The following is a 12,970-nucleotide window of genomic DNA, read 5'->3' as shown; positions in this document are numbered from 1 at the left end:
GACTGCAGTATTTTAAAAAAAGAAAACGAAGGATGAATTGGTGAGGCATAGAATTTTTAGGGGGTGAAACTATTCTATTATTATCTACCATGGAGGTAGATGCATGACTTTACATTTCTCCAAACTCATAAAACTATATAATATCGAGATAGCCTAACATAAACTCTAGCCTTTCATTAATAATATGAATCAGTATTGGTCCACCATTAACACTCCACCTTAATGCAAAATGTTAACAATGGCAGAAATTGTGTGTGTGTGTGGGGGGGGGATTGAGAGAACATAGCAGTGAAAAAATAAATAAAGTACCAAATATATTTGCATCTTGAGTTGAGTGGAGGGACAAACCTTTATTTATTCTTCTAAACATTAAGGTATAAACTGTAAGTGCCTGTGATGGCCAGAGAATGCTTTTATTTGGGGCAACATAATGCTAGGTAACACTAAAGAGTCTAACAAAAACATTCTCATCTTTAAATAAAACAATACTTACATAATTTCTTAATGATGCTTTTAGCCAGCCTTAAGATCCGTTGTAAAAAAAAAAAGTGGATCCAAAGGAAACTTTCTTAAAGTTAGTGGTACAAACATTAAAAAAAAAACCACAAAAACCCTGCATTCAATTTTCTCTGAGTACATTTTCAGTGTAAGACACCTTTAAGCCATATTCACAGTTTCATATAACCTATTGAAAAATCCCGCTTGATGCTGTGCAAAATCAGTGTCTCCTTTTCCTTCTTGCTAAAGGTAAATTCAATTTCTTTATCTAATGTTGACACTTTAATAAATTGAGGAAGTGAGAATTCAAGGTAAGGAATTACTTTAGCAAATATGTTTTCACTTAACAATATAGTCAGGTACTGTGGGCTTACTCATGGAATCAGTTACTCAGGAGGCTGAGATCTGGAAGATGGCAGTTTGAAGCCAATAGGCAGAAAAGTCTGCGAGAATCCATCTTTAAAGCAGCAAAAAACTTAGCTGGAAGTTTGGCTTAAGTGGTATAGCACCAACCATGCAAGTGTGAAGCTCTCAGCTCAAATCCTGGTACTAGCAGAAAACCAAAAAGATCTTTTTCTGTCTTTCTGCTTCTCTGTGTCTCTCTATTTCCCTTTCTCTAATTTCCATTTGCTAATATACTGGTAGAGAAATACTACCTTTTGCATATAAATCAAGTGCTTCTCATATGAGCTTTAAACACATTCTTAGGAACTTACTAAACATGAAAGCCAAAGAATCTTAGACTATAACATTGCTTTTATCAATGACTTTATTTTTTTCCACACAGTGAATATAAGACTTATTTCTGTATTACTTTTATTGTGCAAAAACTTAAGACCGACTGTTTAGTTTTTCTCAGTATTTCTTCATTATTATATAGATATATTTTATTTTAAATCATCTTTAAGTAGTTGTACAAAGGGGTTTCAATTCAATGTCAGTTTATGAGTACAATGCAAAATCAATCATTTTTACAGGCCCAGTCTAGGAGCTTGGACTCAGGGCCTGAGCACTGACCCTGGCTTCTATTTGCTCAAAGCTAGCACTCTGCCACTTGAGCCACAGCACCACTTCTGGCCATTTTCTGTGTATGTGGTGCTGGGGAATTGAACCCAGGGCCTCATGTATAAGAGGCAAGCACTCTTGCCACTAGGCCATATCCCCAGGACAATAGGCCTTTTTTTTGTCAGCATAGCCAACTAATATACTAAGAAGATCTTAAAAGTTTGCATTTTCAAAATACCCAAGAAAGACAGAGCAATGATTATAAAAAATGTTTTTGTGTTCTTTAAGCAAAACAGATAACTATGATTGCATCTTGTAGTAGTTCCATGATATTCTCCTTTGCAAATAATCAGAAAGGATGAAGAGGACCCAGTTCAAATAGAGACCATTAATGTACTGATTTGCCATGTTGCTGTGGAACCTCTGTTAGTGCTAGATTTAAACAATGCAGATGAACTAGCTAACATGCTCGAGACAGCTGCACAGCAACCTGTAATAACATCAGCCCTGAATGGTTACTTCTGTTTGAAAAGAAGACAGAAATGCTCCAGTATTCCAGAAGCAAAGATGTTTCTTGGTTATCACAGAGTATCTTCAAGTCCTTCAGTCTTTTAGATTGAAGTCCACAGCAAGTTATCACACAGAAGATACTTTAAGTAACCAGTTGAAACCGCAGTGGGAAAGAAAAGCTGAAAATCTTGCATGTTGTCTCAGATGTCTAACACATAAAAATAAAACAGGTAGTGATCAAAATATAAGAACAAAACAAACCCAACACCACAGAAAGGTTGTTGGCATGATAACTCAGCAGGAATAACAGCAAGAAAAATAAAAATAAAAGGGATAGAATACAAGTTCAACACGTGTGCACATATGGCACAGAGGGAAAGCAAACCAAAATAAAAGTACTTCTAAGCAGTGAAGAAAACCCTGTGGGAAACTTTTCAGATTAAATGAAACAAAACAAAACCAAAAAAGTAAGACACCCAGCCAAATAAATACTAAAGAAAAAAAACTGCAAAACTTCCAACAATAACAGAAAAACAACAACAAAGAAGAATAAAGTTCGGAGAACAGGTTTGGTTGGAGGCCACAGGAAGTTAAAAGGATAAAAACATGTGTCGCCAATACCCTCTCTCATGCTCTTCTCTAAATATTATTCTGCCTCTTAGCTGTCCATGCCCGAGAAAAGTAAAATCTCTTCATTGTCACATATTTAGAAAATATGCAGAAGTGCAAAAACAGCATCAAAATCTCCCACAATCTACCACCTAGAGATGATACAACGCTGATCATATTTCAGAAACCACTAATAGGGCTGGGGATATGGCCTAGTGGCAAGAGTGCCTGCCTCATATACATGAGGCCCTGGGTTCGATTCCCCAGCACCACATATATAGAAAATGGCCAGAAGTGGCGCTGTGGCTCAAGTGGCAGAGTGCTAGCCTTGAGCAAAAAGAAGCCAGGGACAGTGCTCAGGCCCTGAGTCCAAGCCCCAGGACTGGCCAAAAAAAAAGAAACCACTAATAAAAAATGTATAGTATTCTAAGCACGGCCCTAGAATTCCACCTTCAATGACAAGAAACAAAACACTCAAGAATGCTTGCCTCTGCCCACTATTGTTGATATAATTGGTTCCACTAGTTTGGCTTTCAGTGCCTCATGGTAAAAAGAAGTGTGCCTGTCCCTTTAATTGCAAATTCGAAATTAAGAATGACTTTAATTGTCTCAGGGTAATAAGTATACTTGAGAGCTAAGAGATGACCTGGTTGATAATGGATGATACCATCTTCTTTATGATTCCAAACAAGCCTTGAAATAACATTAATTCGCTATTGATGAGACTGATGAGACTGGAGAAAAGAAACCTATTTTGTTGTCATTGTTGTTGAGGCAGGGCACATTAAACAGTCCAGTCTGTCCTGCTTCTCCAGTCCTGCTTCCGTCCCCAGAGCGCTGCAGTCACAAGTGTGACCACCATGCCCAGTGGAGAGCTATTCGTCACATACTCATCATGTGGATGGAGTGTGACTGATTTTGAGAGAAGAAACTTCTCATAATATGTAGAATGTTGTTATGTATAACAAAATTTTATGCAAATAAGAATCTTTGGGGGCTGGGAATATGGCCTAGTGGTAAAGTGCTAGTCTCATATATGTGAAGCCCTGGGTTTGATTCCTCAGCACCACATATATATAGAAAAAGCTGGAAGTGGCACTGTGGCTCAAGTGGCAGAGTGCTAGCCTTGAACAAAAAGAAACCAGAGACAGTGCTCAGGCCCTGAGTTCAAGCCCCAGGACTGGCAACAAAAACAAAACCAACCAACCAAAGAATCTTTGAATCCATTCTAATATAATTATATAAGTAATCAGGAGGATTGGATTTTTTTTTTTAAAGCAAAACCAACCAACCAAAGAATCTTTGAATCCATTCTAATATAATTATATAAGTAATCAGGAGGATTGGATTTTTTTTGTTGTTGTTGCCAGTCTTGGGGCTTGAACTAAGGCCTGAGCACTGTCCCTGGCTTCTTTTTGCTCAAGGCTAGCACTTTACCACTTGAGCCACAGCACCACTTCTATATATATGGTGCTGAGAAATCGAACCCAGGGCTTCATGTATGCGAGGCGAGCACTTTACCACTAGGCCATATTCCCAGCCCCCTAAATATATAAGTAATCAAGAGGGAGAAAACATTTTTATAGTAGAATGCCACTGATAATATATAGAAGGACAAAGAGGCTTAGGAACAGTGCCCAGGCCTTGAGTTCAAGCCCCAGGACCAGCAAAAAAAAAACAAAACACCAAAAAACCCATTTGGGTAGTATCTGATTCAGGCAAGAATAATCAAAGGATGTTAAAATTTGTAGTTCAAAGTTTGATTAAATAAGCTATACATACTGTCTAAAGATATTTCTCTACAACTTACTTTTTAGTATATAAGCAAAATAGTAATTTTCCTGTGGAAAAAAGCCTCTTATTCAAGTAACCAAGGTTAACCATACTGGTAAACACGATATGTTTAATGTATCATATCAGAGTCACATGATATTGTGATTCCTGTGGTCTTCCTGTCATAAACAGGTACTCTGAATCTAATGAGGAAACACCAAGAAAATGCCAATGGGATACATTCTACAACTAACTACTTATATTCTTCAAGAATGGTGAGGATTTGAGAGACAAAGAATGAGGAAATGTTCCAGATAAGTGAACATTCATGACAACTATATACAAATATGTACATAATTTTGTATTGGATCCTGAACCAGAAGTAAGAAAACATATATACATACATAAATAAATACATACTTGTATGCTTATGTTTGTATATTTAAAGGACATTATTGAGAAATTAGTGGCATATGCTCTATAAGTTAACTAGCAGACTAGCTTTCTCATTTTGGTGACTGACAATGACAATAAAAATATTCTTGTGGGACAACTGTCTAAATTCTATATATGAATGAAAACATGCAGTATCTGAGCTAACCTTAGCTCATTTAACATGATAGTCTCCAATTCCATTTAATTCCCTGTGAACAACATAATTTCATTCTTCTTTATGGCCTACAGTTTTCTTTGTGTATCACATTTTCTTTATCCAATCATCAATCATTGAGCACTTAAGCTGATTCCATATCTTGGTCATTGTAAATAGTTCTGTGATCAACATAGATGAGCAGCTGTCTCTATTGTATGTTGATTTATATTCCTGTGAATATATTCCCAAGGGTGGTATATAACACAATCATATCTACTTTTCCTTTCTTGAGGAACTTCCACACTCATTTCCATAGTGACTGGATTAATTTACATTCTCACCAACAGTATATGAATCTCCCCCACTCACATTTACCACCATGCAATTGCTTCCTCCTCCAATTCTGGCCAGCATTTGTTGTTTGTTTTCTTCATGATTGCCATATTAATTAGGGTGAGTTGGAATCTCAGTGTCATTTTGATTTGCATTTCCTTTATCACTAAAGATGTTGAACAATCCTTCAAGTATTTATCAGCCATTTGTACTTCGGAGAACTGCCTGCTTAATTCACCAAAACAAATTAAACTCTTTAGACAAAACACAGCCTGAGGAGAGCTGGGGGAATGGGATCCAGATCAAGCAAGATGGAGAATATAGAGGCAAAGGAAAGAGGAATTCCCCGTACAATAGTGTTAAGAAGCTTTGGAGGAAGCCTCAGAAAGAAAATTATGTTTTGATCACTTTACTATTATAACAGAAGAAAGCTGGGAAAGCCACCCCAATCTAGTTTCCCTTCTAAAAGTAAAGTATATTCATTAATGTACTAGATGTGTAACAGATGGCCCACAGACTTAATCTTATAATAATTATCAATGCAATAATAATATATAATAATAATATAATATAATAATAATAATGATTGAAGATAAATTTCTTGAATTGTAAAAAGTCATTATAGGGGCTGGGATATGGTTCAAGCAGTGGAGCACCTGCCTAGCAAGTGTGAAGCAGAAGCCCTGCGTTCAAACCCCAGTTTAAAAAACCCCAGTTTAAACTTCAGGAATATTATTACCATGAGTTCTTCTCCAGTTACCTTTAGATAATGAAAATGATTTGAGTAGAGAAGAGAGGGGATGTATGAAAAATAGAGTAAGTTCATTCATTTCTTTTAGGTATTAACTAAGTATTTAGATTTGGAGATGAAAAAAGGGAGGGAGAAGAAGACATTAGTTGATGTCAGTATTGCTCATCACTGTGAGATAACAGACAACATGCAAAAATAGACATGAATGAGAACATGTATTATTTAAAAAACCCATTAGAAGAAAATAAAAAACTTCATGTGTTTTGTTTATTTTTATTTTTTGCAATGAGTGCTGAGTATTGAATCAAAGGCCTTGTACCTGTTGAACAAGTACGCTACCACTGGTTTATATCCCCAGCTCAAATCAAATAATTTATTAAGACTAACTATTACTAAAAACTATACATTTTAAATGATTATAAATAAATAAGGTGCAAAGCATAAAGACAGGAGCTAGATTTGTACTATTCCATGTTTTATGTATTAACAATTTTGTAATAAAATGAAGACGTAATTTCTAGAGTTCAGAAGTAAAATGAAATAAATCTTAAAAGTTAATTACATAACTATGCTATGAAAGAACTATGCTACTTTACTTCAAACACAGCAATTTGGGGCTAGGAATATGGCCTAGTGGCAAGAGTGCTTGCCTCCTACACATGAAGCTCTTGGTTCCATTCCCCAGCACCACATATATGGAAAATGGCCAGAAGGGGCGCTGTGGCTCAGGTGGCAGAGTGCTAGCCTTGAGCGGGAAGAAGCCAGGGATAGTGCTCAGGCCCTGAGTCCAAGGCCCAGGACTGGCCAAAACAAAACAAAACAAAACAAAAACCCAGAGCAATTTGACTCAGTATCATAATGAATATTTTATAGGTTTATAAGGAACTATAAAAACAAATTTTATACTGCTCTTAGTAATCTTACTGTTGATGATAATTTTAGCATTATGATCTAATACAATTGCTTCTGTATTGTGGGATAAAGTCATTAAGTCAGTAAATTGATCTTGTTAAGAACCAGGATTTTGGACTTGAAAGAGACATATAATTGTCAATTAGGTTAGGTAAAAACCCTATATTTCTCAATTTGAATTGGAAGTACTAGTATTGATCCATGATTTAATCTATTCCTTAGCTGTCCACTGAAAAAGGCTTACAAAAATGTTACCAATCCAATAGCAGTAAGGACCTCTAGCTCCCATACTGTGTTCTCTAAAACTGATTTCTTTCTCCAAAGGACATGACTTGCATGAAGACATAGCTAATGGTAGATTGGGAACTAGAATAACTTTTCAAGCAAGGAAATCAGGCACCTGTCAGAGGACATTTGGATTTTATCTAAAGAGTTCAAGAGCCAGCCTGAATTGCTATGTAAATAGTTGTTATTCTGTATTCCTTAGGAAAATTATGGTAAGAAGTTTCTATTTATCTTGGATGTTTTAAATCTCAGGTTGGTTGAATCCATAGATGAAGAATCAACAGATGTAGGGATGTCTGTACATAGCTAGAAGTTATCACCCAAATGGCATATCCTCCCTCCCTCCTTCCCTTCCTTCTTTCTCTTGTTTTCTTCTCCTCCCCCTCTTCCCCTCTATTCCCTCCTTCCTCCTCCCCCCTTTCCCTCTCCCTCTTCTTTCTCTTCTCCCTTATTCTCTCTTCTCCTTCTACCCCCTTCTTTCCCCCTAGTCCCCTTCCTCCTCCTCTTCTTTGTGTGATATTGGAGTTTGAACTCAGGGTCACTGAAAAGCTAGGCAAGCATTCTATCACTTAACTCATGTTTCTAGCCCCATATTTTATTGCTCATGAGTTGGGTAGACTTTTTGAATGTGAATTCCGGAGGCTACTATAACTGGGTCTTGATATCTGGTGGTTGATATTAATAACACCAATGATTGCTCCTTGGGTAAAAATGTATATGTTATTAAAAGATAAATGTGTCTGTTTAACAAAGATAAGTTACTAGAGATCTGCTACTGAAAGCCTCAGAAAAGACAACCTGCTGCAGAGTGGGTAGATTTTTTTTCTTTATTGTCAAATTGAAGTACAGAGGGATTACAATTTCATATGTAAGGCAGTGAGTACATTTCTTATCTAACTTGTTATCTCCTCCCTCATTTTTCCCCCACCTCTCCCCCCATTTCCCTCTCCCTAGTGGGTAGATTTTTATTTAAGGAGTCTTCTCATAGTCTGACTCAAGTAGAATTGTTCATTGTTCCTCCACTAGTCTCTACAAGGTCTTTTCATTCCCAGTAGACCTGTATTTGTGACCTTGTCCAAGTCAAACACATCCTTGGTGACTTTCCCAATACTGTGATTTCCTTCTAGTTTGGCTGAGTCCTGTGATTGTAGAACACTGTTTGCACAGTGTAACCCTACTCCCCTTAAAGGGAGTCTGTATAGACACTTCCCCTCTGGGGACAACAAATGAACCTGACCTTGCCTAAACCTGTACCTTCAATTAAACACTCCATTTCTTTAGTGATTTTCTTTTTAATGGCAACTTCATATTTACATTATTCAATGACTGGAAGGCATATCAGCTATTCCCTGATGTTAAGTTCAACTAACTTAGTGTGACACAGCTTGTTGAAATTATTCTCTGGGATAGTATTTGGCAAAGAGATGCAGTGGCTGTCAGGAAAGATTAAGCAAAAAGGCTCTCATAACTCCTTCCTCTTTACCACAGCCTCGCTGAGAATAGACTTTCTACTCCCAGGCAAAGGAAAAATAATGACAAGCATGTGACAACTAGTTTATTATTATTGCATATTAGCAAAATAATTAAAATCCTATCTGCCAGGCTCATGGTTCTCAACTTTTCCTTTCTCAGACTAGTAACATTTTAATGAGAACTTTAAAGATTGCTCACTGTACCTGACTTCTTATTGTGTTATGCAATTACACTTAAAGATACATTATCACATTAGATGAAAGGTATTCTAATTCACATACAGACAAAGTTGGAAGGACATGAGAATAATTTTTACAATTTTGTTTTTATAAAACATTTTTTGCTTTTATTTGAAATGATTTCAACATTTTCTATTTTATTTAACTTCAGAGTAAACATTCTTTAGCTCTTTACTTGTTTACTCACCCATTCATTCTCCACCCCCCTCCTCCCAGTACTGGGTATTAAACCTAGGGCCTCATGCTTGAACAAGCTCTCTACTACTTGAGCTATGCCCCCAGCTCTTCTGTTTGTCTTAAAAAAGTTTTTTTTGAGATCGAGTCTTGTTGCTAATTTTGCTGAGACTGACCTTGAACTCAAGATCCTTCTGATTCTCCCTCTCCCCCAAGAATCTAGGATTATTGTCATGACTCACTACATCCAACTTATTCATGCATCCTTTGCAAAAAATTTTATAAGACTTCATTTTAGTAGGTGCCTTTATGTGTACTTTATGCAAAGATGAACACAATGCTGCCATTACCCTCGCCCTCCACATCTCAAGGTTTACTAGGAAAGTCAAGCAGGTGCCCTCAACTGCAAACAGAGCAACCCATGCTATAGACGAATGAATATGATACTATTGGGAAATGGAAAGAACAACTTTAAAAAGTAGTCAGGGCTGCAGGCACTGCCTAGTGTACTTGCCTAGCAAATCCCTGAAGTCAAACTCTAGTACAAAAGAAGAAGAAGAAGAAGAAGAAGAAGAAGAAGAAGAAGAAGAAGAAGAAGAAGAAGCACTCAGTCTGTCAGGAATGGTGGTAACATCTGTAATTCCAGGTTACAGGAAGTTACTCAGGAAGCTGAGACAGGAGTATCACAACTCCAGCCAGCCTGGGTTTCATAGTGAGACCCTGTGTCAAAACAAAATGTAGCAATACCATAGGGAAAGAAAAAGCAATCTAGGGGGCTGGGAATATGGCCTACTGGCAAGAGTGCTTGACTCATATACATGAAGCCCTGGGTTTGATTCCCCAGCACCACATATATAGAAGTGGCACTGTGGCTCAAGTGGCAGAATGCTAGCCTTGAGCAAAGAAGCCAGGGACAGTGCTCAGGCCCTGAGTTCAAAGCCCAGGACTGGCAAAAATAAATAAATAAATAAATAAATAAAGCAATCTAGGTCCAAGTAGAACTGTAAGATATATGTGAGGGGCCTTGGGAGCTCACATTTGTAATCCTAGCTACTCAGAAAGCTGAGATCTGAGGATCATGGTTTGAAGCTAGCTGGGACAGGAAAATCCACAAGACATGAGACTACTAACATACTAAAAAAAATCTGAAAGTGGAGCTGTGACTCAAGTGGTAGAGTGCTAGCCTTGAACAAAAGAAGTTCAGGAACAGTCTAGGTCTTGAGTTCAAACCCTGGGACCAGCACACACACACACACACACACACACACACACACACACACACACACACACTACCAAAACCTGATGCCAAGTTTTGCTATGCCCATGCAATTTGAGTTTCTTTACCACTGATTTAGGATGAAGTTGACATGATACTCTGAGAATCATTGGATTTTTAGACATGTTTTTTAATCTGTTCCTGGCTGAGAAATCACAAGACTAGGAATACCTCATATCAGTCAGTGTTGGGCATTCTGCACTGGGCAGGAAGGAATCATTTTTGTAGGGTCTGGGAAATAAAAACAGTTCCCTTGCACTTGTCTGCAATGGCATGGCTCTGCACACAACCACTGTGCTTACTACAAAACACACTGCCTAAGGTTACAAGAGGATGAGGTGGGGTGGGTGCTATGTTGCCATGGCAACAGTGCAGTAGGATCTGGTGCCAGACTGGAGATGGGGAATTTAGGACACTTCTTCAATACACACAGTGAAAGATGTCAGGGAGTGGAAACAAACAGGCACATTGGACCTTCCTACTTAATACAAGAGCTTCCTCCTGGATAGGAAGTAAGGAGGCTTCAGGGTTGGAATTCCTAGTGAGAATCAGAGAGTGAGCCAGTCATTTGGCTCCGTAATGCCCAATGGAGTAGGGAATGCTGGTACATTAAGGTGTACATAGAATTTACATGGAAAGAAGGTTCGGAGGTGGGGACACTGAGTCAGAGACTCTCTTTCTCTTTCTCTGTCTCTCTCTCCCCCCAAATCTTCTTTCCCTTTTCCACTACCACCAGAGGATACTGTATTCAAGGGAAGAATCTCCTTACCGTATACACACACATATGTATACCTATATAATGTAAGATTATACATAATGTAAGATTTAGAAATATAATGTACACACTGGATCTTCTTCATTATATAACCAAAGAATGTGCTAAAAGCATCCTTTACTGGAACAATCTCCCACTACCTCTGTCTCACCTCAACTTTGGTCAGAAACATGTCTAGAACTTTCACACATGCTTTGACCCTGACTTAAAACTCAAAGCCTTTTTCAGATCTGCTGACCTCTGTGGTCGTAACGTGTTTGACCTAGGTCTTCCAGCTCCTTTGAAGTGCACTGGGTGAGAAGCACACAGAAACGCAGGACGTGAGTGTGGCATGCACAGAAACGCAGGAAGTGAGTGTGGCATGCACAGAAACGCAGGAAGTGAGTGTGGCATGCACAGAGGTTCGGCTGCTTCCGTCGGTTCTCACACAATTCCCATATTAGATTCGAAGCAGTTCTCCCTCCCCAAGTGCTATGAGACAGAGGGGTCTTGAATCACCCAAACCAAATGATGTTCCTTTCCTGCAGGGAAGCACAGTCCTCTTCTGCCTTCCCACAAGCCTAGAAATCATGACTTTTCTAGAGAAAGGCCTTGAGCGGAGCCAGGAACCGCAGAAGATTGGGAAACCGAGCAAAGCCCAGAAATGCCAGCCACCAAGCCGGGGGTGGCGCAAGGTGGAGCGGAGTTGTCCCGGATCCTGGTTGCTGCAGCCTAGGGTAGGGCTGTGATTGCTTCTCCCAAGAAAGAGAATGAATGAGTTTCCTAGTCCCCGAGGTCACCCGAGGTCGACGCTCAAGGGGATCCCAAAGCCGGGAGGGCGCTCTGCTACCGATCAGTCAAGTTCTAGGAGTGGAGCGAGGGGAATCGGAGCGTCTTACCTGGCCAGGCTGGCTGGTGTAATTGAAGGAGTAGATGTTCTCGGTGCTGAGGCTCACCACCCCGCTGTAGACCCGATCGAAATCCGCGCCCCTGGCGGGGTCTTGGGGAGCGCGGCGCGGAGCTCGGGACTGCGTGGGGGGTTCTGCGGGGCTCTCGGGCGCCGCAGCCCGCAGGAGCCAGGGCAACGCGCAGAGCAGCGCGCAGAGCTGCGGGAGGCACCGGCAGCCGGGCATGGTGGGCACCGCAGTCGGTCCGAGACGCAGAGCCATCCCGGAGAAGGGGCGATCCCGGAGCTGGTCCTGCCCAAGCCCGTGCGGGGCTGGGCTCCCCAGTTTCAGCGCAGCGCAGCGCAACGCTGCGATGTCTGGCCAGCCCTGCCGGTGAGTGCGTGCTGGCGAAGGGCCGATCAAATATTGATGCGCTCTCGGGGGGTCTCCAAGAGAGGTCACGGGTGGAGAGCAGAGGGAAGGAGAGATGCAGGGGAGGGGGTCAGCTGTTTCCTCCCCTGTCTCATCTCCAAGAATCCCTCGCTTTGCTCAGACAGAATGTCCACCGATCGATCTCTTCCCACCTGAATCTCAACGAAAGCAATTGAAAAAAAAAAAAGACACGAGTAACACCAAGAAGAAATATTCACTCGTTGAGAACAGTCAGCCTGACCTAGCCCCTCCAGGAGAAACGAGCACCCGGACTGCGGGAGAGCAAAAAGAAAGCAAAAGAGCCTGTCCCCCACGAGGAGCACGCTTTCGCTACCTGCCTAGAACTCCCGTACCCCTGGATAATGCCCATTCTCCATTCTCCCCCTCTTTCATGGAGCCCTACTCTGACACCTGTTTCATTTCCTTATTACCTCCTGTTCTCCAAGGAGATTCTCACGTCATCGCTT

General features: G+C 40.1%; 1 protein-coding gene across 4 annotated transcripts in view; it reads right to left on the bottom strand.

Annotated features, from left to right (window-relative positions):
- Sidt1 (SID1 transmembrane family member 1) overlaps nt 1–12,970 on the bottom strand; it is a 92,011-nt gene that overhangs the window by 67,401 nt on the left and 11,640 nt on the right. For 3 of the 4 annotated variants that reach the window (XR_007210999.1, XM_048346627.1, XM_048346629.1), the window contains exon 1: nt 12,084–12,361. The exons of the other annotated variant lie outside the window; for it this stretch is intronic. Coding sequence is in view for 2 of the 3 variants with exons in the window: in XM_048346627.1 (XP_048202584.1) it covers nt 12,084–12,353 (270 nt within the window). In the remaining variant the exon portion in view is untranslated. Of the gene's footprint in view, nt 1–12,083; nt 12,362–12,970 lie in introns of those variants that run through there. 4 annotated transcript variants of the gene reach the window in all.

This window comes from Perognathus longimembris, chromosome 5 (genome assembly GCF_023159225.1).
Source record: "Perognathus longimembris pacificus isolate PPM17 chromosome 5, ASM2315922v1, whole genome shotgun sequence".
Taxonomy (NCBI): domain Eukaryota; kingdom Metazoa; phylum Chordata; class Mammalia; order Rodentia; family Heteromyidae; genus Perognathus; species Perognathus longimembris.
The sequence above is the reverse complement of the archived record's forward strand: the minus strand, read 5'-3'. Positions and strand labels throughout refer to the sequence as shown.